At 40.6% G+C, this 12,040-nt stretch overlaps 1 protein-coding gene across 1 annotated transcript; it reads right to left on the bottom strand.

The window, feature by feature from the left end:
- On the bottom strand, positions 1–4,596 carry xbp1 (X-box binding protein 1). The gene is given in 6 exon segments (XM_053610559.1): positions 1–1,052; positions 2,103–2,210; positions 2,213–2,269; positions 2,625–2,741; positions 2,846–2,942; positions 4,318–4,596. Coding segments are annotated over 6 exon segments (1,128 nt in total). The 5' UTR covers positions 4,470–4,596; the 3' UTR covers positions 1–455.
- Positions 4,597–12,040: the final 7,444 nt, after the last annotated feature.

Genomic DNA, 12,040 nt, shown 5'->3' with positions numbered 1-12,040 from the left:
TGCGATGCATAATTTTTTTTTTAATGCAATACATGATTCCATGAGGAGGGCGCTAATAAAGATTACATTATACGATATTAAAGCAGACATTACGATTACAGGACTCTGGAACAAGGTACAAATAAATACATCTTTCTTTTAAAAAAAAAAAAAAAAAAAAAAAAAAAAAAAAAACCTTCCCCACAGAGAACTTCCCTTCTCCCAGACAAAAAATACTGAACATGAATCTCAGATTCATCCAATTGCTACTTTTGGCGCTCCAGTGTCCATGTCCCAGCAGAGAACAAACGGCAGTTATTTTCCATATTAAATAGGGTTTCATTTTTCGTTTGTTTTTTTAAAAAGAAAGAATTTTTGTGCTGACTGTACATTAACGAAGCGTATAGTAATCGCTTAGTACGCTAGGATTACATTTAAACCAACCAACAGATTGGTTTTATTTATTTATTTATTTATTAGACGCTAATGAGTTGTGGGAAGAGTTCGTTAGCAAACATGTCTTCCCAGGCGCTGTCGGAGCAAAGCGGGGACGACATGTTGCTGAAAGGGGAAGGTGACCTTTCGTATCCAGAGTCACTGTACGTATCGGAGATCAGGTACGCCGCCTTGTCGTAGCCTCCGAAAGAAGGGGACGCCTCGGACAGGAAGTCGTCGACCCCGATCGAGTCGCTGTCCGTCACGGGGATGACCACTTCCTCCGGTTCGTCCTTGACGGACACCGTTTCGACTTCCACCTCCACTTCCTCGTCTTCGGAGGACGGCGAGAAGACGACGGTGTCCTGCTCGTCTGCGATGCTCACTTCGTAGGCGCCCTCCTTTTCTTCCTCCTCCTCCATCGCCACCGGTTTGGTGTAAATGTGGTCGAACTGGATCAGTTCATTAAGGGCCTCCAGCTTAACTGGTGCGGTCCCCACAGCTCCAGGGGAGGGGGCAGGTAGCGAACCGGTGGCCGAGCCGACCAGCAGGAGCTGCTGAGCCAGGTTCGGCTCCTGAACTTCTTTGAGGAACAGCTCTGGTTCAATGATGTCCAGAATGCCAAGCAAGAGATCAGACTGTGGAGCAGGAAAAATCAAAAGAGTCACAACATGGTCCAAAATGAACAAGATTCATCATCATTAGCTTCATTCTTTCTAGCTTAAACACTGTAACGACTTCCAGGAAGTTCCACCAAAACCCATCAACGTCCCCCAATAAGCGGAATATACGAGAACCAAATGACCGTTTCCATACTTACCAACAACTAACTACAGAATCATGCTTTGTGATCAGACCTTCCACGTAATACATGTCCTATCATTTCTCCAAAGAATTGCATCGCACACTCAATTCAAAATTACCACTTATCTGCATGACTCAACACCACATCCTTCTCTAGAAAACCAGCGTAACAAGAAGAAACACATTACGAGAACGCTCCAAAACGAGTAACTGCACGACGCATCTGACTAGCCGTGATCTACTTAGCTAGCAAACCAGCCAAACAAGAAGTGACCGGCGTTTCAAACCGCTTCTCATCACAGACAGTTTAATTCATGCTGATCGAACCAGATGAACAGGAACGGTGCTTTAGGTAATGAAAGCATTTCCTGGAGTGAACTCCTGTAAATATTTTTTTTAATTTTTCTTAAATATAGAAACTGAAACCAAAAATATGTGAATGATTTTGAAGTCGTTTCTTTTTCTTTATTCGTTATCAAAAACTATTGTTCAAGTGTAAGCAGAAGGGGGTGGAAGGTGGGGGGGGGGGGGGGGGGATGGTAAACCCAGCATATTAGTGGCCTTTGTTCCTGGAGATCTACTCTCTTACAAGATTAAGTCCTGGCCCTTATCTAAACACATACCTGCTCCAGGTAATTAAAAGTACCACGTTATCCGGATTCCACAATAAACGATCGCACCAGTAACTTAAGTGTACCTTAGAGCACGATGAATCGACCCAAAACCCGCCACGTTCGATTCACTTCCCGTGCGAGTCGAGTCAGTGATTCAGCTCTACGAATTTGGTCGGAAGCGGAACGGACTAATCCCGGAGAGCTCTACAACTAACCCAAGAGACCTGGAGTGTAAAACGTTAAAAAAAAAAAAAAAAAAATGACGCTCACCTCAGAGTCTGCAGCGTCAGGAGTGTGAGGATCCAGGGTGAACTCTTCGGCTTTGATGACTGCTGGGCCTGCACCTGCTGCGGAGGCACACGTAGCCTGAGTGCTGCTGACTCAGAAGACCCGTTCAGCAAAACCAAATCGCTCACGCCGGACTCCAACACCTGCACCTACACACACACGGGGAGGAATGGTAAGAACTGCAAGCCATTTTTAAAAATCTATAATAAATAAAAGTAATAAAAATCATACATTTATACATATAGTAATGTGTAGTATTACAACCACAGTATGAGGGTTACTATACGGAAAATTTTGGAATAAAACGGCCACTCAGTTCAAATTCACTAAGAACAGGGTTAAGCGGCTCGTCTAAGCTGTTTCCACCCTATGGTAGCAGAACCACCACGAGGATTTAAACAGCTTGTTTGCTTCTCCTCAGTTTTAAAGTTCAAGGTTCACGTATATGCCTTTCATCGTCCAGCTTAAAGACCCTCCGAAGTCTTATCTCGGCGTGTGCATTACCTTCTCTTTCCTGACCAGAGTGTCCAACCCCAGCCTCTGTCTCAGCTCCTCGTTCTCGCTCATCAGATCGCTCGTCCTTTCTCTCAGCATCTCGTTCTCCAGGTGAAGTTTCTGATTCTGGAAGGAGGAGGAGGAGGAGGAGGAGGAGATCAGTCAAGGTCACTTGACATACAATTGTGACGCTTTTTTTTTTTTTTTTTTAATTATCTAACTAAATTTACTTCATGCTCCAGTTCCAGGACTTGCTGCTCCAGTTCTCCCATTTTGGCCTTTTTTCTGTCTCGTGCCGTCTGTGCTGCAACTCTGTTCTTCAGTTTCCTATAACGAAACAAAAACACAGTCACCTTGGATATTTGCTCAAAACTTTATTTTATTAGATGCAGCCGACTGAACGTGCATGCAATGAGAGATTTATTCCACATGTTGTATAATAACGCAAGTGATTTGCATTAAATCCGCAAAGAAGTGCAGTGAGATGTTCAGCCATGTCTTTGCCACGCAGGCAGAACTGAATATGCATAAACAGGTGTGGCTTCAGGGTTGCCAGATTTGCATTTTATATGCATCTCAGTCCTGGTTTAAGTAGTAATTTAGGGAGGGTTTAAGCCATTAATCTTATTAAAACTCTACTTTAGACCTACTGGTGCCCTTGTAGCGCAAATTAACGCAATGGAAACGTCAAGAAAGTACGCAGGGGTAAAAAGCTCAATCTGGCAACACTATACGCTAATATAAATACTTTATAGTTTATATTAATCCTGTTTCAAGTTCAAACCTAAAATCTGGATTTACAAGCTTAAATACAAGTCAAAAATATACTTTTAAAAAACAGGTAGTTCTCTTTTGCTTTATTATTATTTTTTTAAAATGTTATCACTCCCCTATATATAAATACAGTTTTCCAGATCATTTGTTTATTAGTGCTGGTTTATATGCAAGCTTGTGTGTTTATAGTTAATTTCTACGCTTTGTGAAAGAAACAACAAAAATTAATAAATTTTAAAAACCGGAGGAAGACGTGTAGATAAGGAGCTAAGGGGAAATACAGATCATTTCTGGCGACTGTACTATATTTAATCTAATTTTAAAGGAAACTGGCAACCCTGGTTAATAGGCTTTAGCGGTTGCGTAGCCATTTAACGGGAAAATTACCCCCGTTGAACCCCACAGACACTTCATATACACACACCCTAAACAATACTTAAGAATAAAACTTTTTGGCTATAAAGAGATTGCAAAAATATTTGGCAATATGTTTGGGAGAGAGTTGAAAACCCCAGCCTGTTTTTTTTTTTTTTTAAATATTAAACATCTCACGCTCTATCTGGCAACCCTGCTTAATAGGCTCGAAGTTTAATAATAAATATCCATCGGAAAACTCCCCTTTTATGCACGGTAAAAAGTTGATTTCACGACATAGATTATAAAGAACAGAAGTGATTGCATTATTGAAGTATATGAAAAAGAAAGATGGTGAAAGTGAGAACGAAAAGAAAACACATTCCTTCTGTTCTCGCTTAATAAATGCACACCTGACCAATCTGGCAACCATGATGTCGAAATTTAGCCATTTCTCAGTCGATACGGAACAATTTATCGATTTATAACACACTCAAAAACAGCCTCGAGGATAGCGAATACTAAAATTGTATTATCTAATCTTTTTAAGAAAGCGTTAACCCAGCGTTCTCACCTCCGAAGTGCTTTTTCCTCAGGACTCAGATGTGTGAGTCTTTGCCTTTTCCGTAAAGGAGGAGCAGCGGCATTAGAGTCACTGGAGTGTGAAGAAGAAGAAATGAGAAGCACTTTATGGGCTCCTCCGGGCCCTGCTGCCACCACAACCATTGTGTGTTTGTTTTCGGGATCTCGGAAACCCGATTAAATATATTATTAAAGGAGGAAAGAGATTTAAGGTAAATCTCTACGCTTCTGCTACTCCTCTTCTTGCCCCACAGAAAATGCCGGCTGTCGTCCCTTGGCATTCTATATCTACTGTCGTGGTGCGTTTTGATTGGTTGACCGGGACGTCTGCGTCATGAAGACTCGTATGCTTATTGGTCAGAAAATCTGATGTACTTTACATTCAGTTTGCTAGAATTTGCATACTAGCGTACTACATAGTGAAGTGTGCATACTTTTAGTGCTATAGTATCACATTTCCAGTGTTTGTTTTTGTGCATGTGGAGGCCAAATATTTCATCAGATTGCATCATATATTCCGGCTAGTGAGCTGGTTTCAGTAATTAGATCAGCTTTGGAAAACTTTTGACACTTTAAATAAAAACAAAACAATTTGATCTAGTTTAGCAGTTTACTATAATCTCTTATCATACTAAAATAACCGCAAGGATTAGATATCACATTTATGGTTTAATACGAATGAAAAAGTAAAGAGAACTTTTTTTTTTAAATACCCCACAACAACGTCAATTTATACTATCAAAAATAATTTACTACCTATATTCTGAATTCTGGATTCTGATTGGTCGGAAGGTGTATATAACAGCAGCTCTGACAGTAGTGCAGCCGCAAATCACAGGTTCATATTAATGCACTCGTTATGAGATAATATTTTATCGTTACCATAATAGCAACTTGCACGTGGACGCTGCATAAATGGATTAAAAACGTGTCGTTAATGCAGTCATCTCCGGACGTATTGGAACAGCAAGGACGATTCTTTTGTTCTTGCTATACGCTGAAGACACATCGAGATGGAAACTATCAGGAAATCAGGAGAACTGAAATTCTGATATATTTTGATCTCAAACCCAAATGTCTTCAGTTCCAATACTTTTGGATGGGACTGTTTGGTGAAGCATTCTATAAGGATGCATTTATTTAGCTTTTTTTTTGTAAGGAGTCTCCAGTGTCAGAGTTTTGTAATAGTCGGAGGTAAAGCTGTAACTTTACTTTCCTGCCGTGGTAAAGTATTCAGGTTTCATTCCAGTCTCATTTTTAATATAAATTATTTAAGAAAACACCTAAGTGTTTACCTTAGACTTTATCAAATGCCTTCTGTGTGTTTTAAGAGGTTTTGTGTAGACGAGAGGTTGGATTAGATTCAATTCATCTTGACTGGCAGGATGAACACACGGGATGAACATGAGTAATAATGATAGATGCTTTTAAAAGCTCTAAGAGTGTGATAAAGTGTGAATAGAAAGTGATCAGCTTTACAGCACAGATCACGTGGGAAAGGCCACACGTCACTGAACCCTTAAAGACGTACTTCTCTTCTGTATTTATCATGTATCTAACACAAAGAGCTATAGTAAGAGTTTAAAATAAATAGTTTGGGGTGGAGGGTGATGACACATCCACATACAGAATTTCTCTTTTACACCAAATATCCAGTTTCGAGCTTAGGAAAGACATTTTAGTTCTGAATGCCAATTACATTCTTTCTTTCCTTCCCTAATTTCTTCATTCCTAGCTTCTTTCTTTCTTCCTTTCTTTCCCCTAATTTCTTTCTTTCCTTTTCTTTCTTTCTTTCCCCAATTTCTTTCTTCCAAGCTTTTTTCTTTCTTCCTTCCCCTAATCTCTTTCTTTCTTTCTTTCTTTCTTTTCCCAATCTTTCTTTATTTCTTTCTTTCTTTCCCCAATTTCTTTCTTTCTTTCTTTCTTTCTTTCTTTCTTTCTTTCCCCAATTTCTTTCTTCCAAGCTTTTTTCTTTCTTTCTTCCCCTAATCTCTTTCTTTCTTTCTTTCTTTCTTTCTTTTCCCAATCTTTCTTTATTTCTTTCTTTCTTTCCCCAATTTCTTTCTTTCTTTCTTTCTTTCTTTCTTTCCCCAATTTCTTTCTTCCAAGCTTTTTTCTTTCTTTCTCTCCCCAGTATCTTTCTTTCTTTCTTTCTTTTCCCAAGCTTTCTTTCTTTCTTTCTTATTTACTTTCTTTCTTCCTTTCCTAGTTGAAAAAACGTCAACAATAATAAATATTTTAGGATTAGTTTTTTTTTTTAAATGTATTTAATTACAAGTTGTGCAGAAAAGGTGTAATAAGAAGGTTTGGAGAATATCAGTCTGTCAAGTGTAATGGCAATGCGTATGTGTGTGTGTGTGTGTATGTGTGTGTGTGATTAGCCTGTGAATGGTAGTGTGTGTGTGTGTGTGTGTGTGTTACAGGCTAGGTGATGACAATCGCAATAAACAAATCACTGTCGTAAAATGCAAAAGCTTTTTACTCCACTGCTGTTTGGGGTGGGAATCAGAAGCAGGTCAAATGAGGGGTTTATTTTATGTGTATGATGATGTTAAGGGAAGAAATGTGATTTTCTTGGATTTTAGCCTCATGGGAGTGCAAGAAAGAGAAGAAGAGCTTAGAAGAAGTTAAATCATTAAAGCATTAGATATACAGTTATCTGATAGCTATTAGTGAGGTTATAATCCATTCATTATAATGGCACACCAACAACACAGTCAACAAATTTTTTTAGAAATATATGTTCAAAAGTGCTTTTCAGAACGACTTCTAGTTTGTCTTTGCTTATTTCCACCTAATGGTTTTATCTTCCGATGAAAACATGGGGAACATTATTGTGAAATACTTATTTGGCTGAGGTTTATTTAAAAAAAAAAAAAAACCCCAAAAAACCCCCATATGACTTCTAAAATGCAGTCGTCACACTACGCACTTAACATTTATGCATTTTCCATGTGGATGGAGATATTCTGTGTGCAGGATATTATTTGAACACGGAGTTCCTGTATAGACAGGATATCTATCCATAGCCATCGAAAATCTTGAGAAATTTGAATCAGACAAATGAGGAAGAAGGCTATTTTCATTCTGTTCTCTTTTATTTTGCGCATAAAATCACACAGAAATGTGCTTACACTAACCTCAGCCCTAATCCTAACCTTAACCTTTGGAACATTTTGTACGAGTTAAATAAAAACTGTCTTGCATTTTGTGTAATTGTCATTTAAGACAATGTGGCACTGCTGTCTGTAGATGCTAAATGGTAAAATCTCTATGATTACATCATCATCATCATAATAATAATAATAATAATAATAATAATAATAATATAGCCTGTAAACTGATGGAAATCTCTGGCTGGTTCTTAAAATGGTTAAGAAAGCTTTGGCCCTGTTTAAACTAGTGGGCTTTGGTTTTAAAATGAAAACGATCCTCGTCCATGCTGGCGTTTCCGGCGTGTTTCAGAAACGATCTCCGTCCACACTACATGACTGAAAACGCATGTCACATGACCATTTATGCACACTGTGGGGCGTTCCGTGTAGGGCTTACGCCCCTCGAAATGAGATTTGTTGGCGATCGCTCTAATTTTAGCTCGCCTCTTGCGCATGTAGCAGCTGCAGTATTATAAAATACAGAATTGAACTGCACAACGGCTGCTAAGAATGACGACAAAGCCAGCAAAGCTTGCGGTTCGGTCTCCGTGTTGTTGCGTATACGATCGAGGAAGCGTCACGGTCATGTGGAAGGGGCTTGACGAATCAGGGAAGGATACGCAATGATCCAGGAGACCTGATCATGGGGGCGAATGTGGGCGGAGCCACACCTTCATTTTCAAAAGTCTTCGTTTTGGTCCGTTTACACTGAAACGCGAGCCCGGAGTTTTCAAACTAAAACGGGGTCTTCGGCGTTTCCAAAAGTCTCCGTTTTCGAGGGTGGAAAATGCCGGAGTAGTGTAGACGATAGGCGTAACCGTAGCAACAGTCATGCGTTTTAAAACGAAAACGCACTAGTCTGAACAGGGCCTGAGTGTAAATGGGAGCCCTCCTTGGATTTGAACTCACAACCTGCTTCACCACCATTCAATGTTCAGTCACAGGCATAAGCACAATATACTTCTGCTTTCACCAAAAAGAAAACTAGCTGTGATCTCACTCTCACAGTCCCATGGATTTAGTTTCATGTCAGCCTTCCCCATTACGACTAATACAGCAGGGACATCCCCTCTTCGAGAGAATTTCACTAACCAAAGTAGCCAGGATTTTTATTTTATGTGTAATGCTTTCACTTTCTGATGCATAACAAGTACAACACAATGACCATCAGTAGCACTGGGGTCATGGAATGGTAATTTCCCAATATGACACCATGCATCTCAGCTCACGACTTACTGAAGATCGAATATTTTGAACAGACCGGAGTTTTTCAAACATCCCCTCTCTTTAAAAGTGAAAAAAAAAAAGTCATCGTAGGTCGAAACAGGAGGATGATGAAACTCAGCGCAAATACTGTAGTATGCTGCTGATTTCCAGGAAAGTTGACATGTTGTTGTTATACTGAAGATACAAGATAGTACACAGAGCTGTGTGTGTGAGCAAGTGTGAAAAGAACGAAAGATAGAAAGAAAGCGGTTTTGTGAAACATTATACACACAGCAGAGCTCGTGGAGGTTTCTGAAACATGGTTTCTGCTCTGAAAACAGGAGCTGCATTCTTCTGTGCCGGTGCTGAGCAGAGTCATGTGATAGCGGTGTGATACACACACACACACACACACACACACTGACCAAAAACCAGAGAGCTGCTCAAACTCTTCACACACAGTAACTACACTACAACATGTTTTATATAATTATATTCTAATTTGTCAATGTTACACAAAGTAAATTCACCCACAATGCATCTCGGTCTGGCAAAAGCACACAAATGAGTCGAAAACATGCTCGTTTTGCTCATCAAGAACCTACGCAAATCAGGTAGAAATCCATTAACATTCCTCAGGGCTTTTTGTGTGATAGATAGATAGATAGAGAGATAGATAGAGTAATTTATTGGGAAATTGTTTTGTTGCAGCAGTACAATACACAACAGATTACAATACACATAAAACAGTAACTAATAAAAAAACATTTAAAAAGAGAAGCACTGAAGTACAATTTATGGGCACAAAAATGATCTTTTTGGGGGGGGGGGGGGCGACTCAAAAGTTCTGTAGAAAAACACATTCATTAAAGACAGAGAAAACCCCTTTGGAGATACTATTTCCTCCTGTGCAGGTTAAAGGACTTCACTCCCATCACATGTTGGAAGAGATGATCTGCTTTCGGCTAAAGAAATCATCCCCTCGACTCCAAAATCCTACTCGGGAAGGTCTCCTCAACCCCGAGTTCAAGACGATGCCAATTAGCTGTGGTAAGTCCGAGGTACAGTGCCCTCCACTAATACTGGCACCCTTGGTAAAAATGAGCAAAGAAGATTGTCTTTATTGTTTAACATTATGGTCTTTTGTTAAAAAAAATTCCCAAAAATACTCTGCTGTTATGGATATCAAACAATTCAAATATATATATATATATCTTTGTTAAATATAGGTGTGCAACAATTATTAGCACCGTTTTAGTCAATACTTGGTGCTAGCTCCCTTCGCCAAGATAACAGCTCTGAGTCTTCTCCTATAATGCCTGATGAGGTTGGAGAATACATGGCGAGGGATCTGAGACCGTTCCTCCGTACAGAACCTCTCCAGATCCTTCACATTTCGAGGTCCACGCTGGTGGACAAGGTCCATGCTATAGAGCATCTGTCATACAAGTGCATTAATATAAACCTGTTATTCACAGCTGCACTACTCTTAGAGCCACTGTTAGAGAAAATGTAAAGGTACAATGACAGTGAAAACTATATAAAACTGTTGGGAATATCAACATTTACCTCAGATGTGTTAATACATTTTTGGTAAAGTGCTTTGTACTACTAAAAATACACTATAATTACACTTAGCACCAACCGCTAACTGAACTAACACCGATTCAGAAGTGCCGAAGTTTTTTTTTAAACATTGTGTTACAACACCCTGATCTCTGAGCCCATGCAAGTGTTGTAGTGTTAGAAAGCTGGTCTCTGAGGTGCTCTTGTTAAAGCTTACACAAGGGGTGTGCTCATTTTAAAAGTGTGTTTAAAGCTGCCACATTGTGTCACTTCGATGCGAGATTAGCAGTTAGCAAGACAGTGCCATAGTAAACATCCTGTGTGTGTGTGTGTGTGTGTGTGTGTGTATAAGGAGTCGGCTGGATACGGTGCTGGCATTCAACCCACTGGGGAGATGCCATCATCTGGAAGAGGTGTTACAGGGACACACCCGTGCACACACATACACACACACACCCCGGGATGGACTCCAGCTGGGGGAGTCTCAGGCCTGAGGCCATATTTACCCATATTTGTGTGTGTATGTGTGTGTGTGTGTGTGTGTGTGTGTTTGAACTGGCTGCACTTTTCCCACCCATTCCTGGTCTTGTTTGGATCTATGCGAAGATATGCATTTGTGTGTGTGTGTGTGTGTGTGTGTGTGTGTGTGTGTGTTTGTTTACACAGCTTTCTCTTTCACACTGTCTTTCACAGAAAATGCTAGAACACTCCATGCTAGTCCAGCATCAAGAAAATCCTTCTTTACAGTAGCCTAAAAACTTTACATTAAATAAACTTTACTAAAGCCATCGCTCACGAAAGGTCTTCATTTCAAATCGAATCGAGTTTTAGTGTTATAATTAAACACCACCTACAAATGAAATGAACATTGTGGTCCTTTTACCTCATAGCTAACAAGTATTCGAAGTCTACAGCTAGCAGTTTAGCATGTTAGAGTTATAACCTCCACTCTTCTGGGAAGGCTTTCCACTAGATTTTAGGGTGTGGCTGTGGGGATTTGTGTTCATTCAGCTTCAAGAGCGTTACTGAGGTTGAGATCAGGCAGGTGCTGATGTCGGGATGTCGAGGAGGCTCCAGTTCCAGTTCATCCCAAAGGTGTTCGGTGGGGTTGATTGAGGTCAGGGCTCTGTACAGGACACTCAAGTTTTTCTACCTTCTTCCAACCTTCACACACCACGTCTTCACAGAGATCGCTTTGTGCATAGCGGCATCGTCGTGCTGGAACAGGGTTTGGGGCGTCTTAGTTCCAGTGAAGGGAAATCGTAACGCTACAGCACACAAAGACTTTCTATACAATTGTGTGCTTTAAACTTTGTGGTAACCGTTTGAAGAAGAATGGTGTGATGGTCAAGTGTCCACAAACTTTTGGTCATCCATCCATCCATCCATGTTCTACCGCTTACTCCTTTTCAGGGTCACGGGGAACCTGGAGCCTATCCCAGGCAGCATGGGGCACAAGGCGGGGTACACCCTGGACAGGGTGCCAGTCCATCGCAGGGCACAGTCACATACACACTCACACACCCATTCATACACTACGGACACTTTAGACACGCCAATCAGCCTACCATGCATGTCTTTGGACTGGAGGAGGAAACCGGAGTACCCGGAGGAAACCCCCGCAGCACGGGGAGAACATGCAAACTCCACACACACAGGGCCACGGTGGGACTCGAACCCCGGACCCTGGAGGTGTGAGGTGAACGTGCTAACCACTAAGCCCCCGTGCACACTTTTGGTCATATAGTGTGTAAAAAAACCAAGTCTCTTTATATGTAAAAATTTCCA

The sequence above is a fragment of the Ictalurus furcatus genome, chromosome 22, assembly GCF_023375685.1.
Source record: "Ictalurus furcatus strain D&B chromosome 22, Billie_1.0, whole genome shotgun sequence".
Lineage (NCBI taxonomy): Eukaryota > Metazoa > Chordata > Actinopteri > Siluriformes > Ictaluridae > Ictalurus > Ictalurus furcatus.
This window is presented reverse-complemented; position numbering and strand designations above follow the sequence as displayed.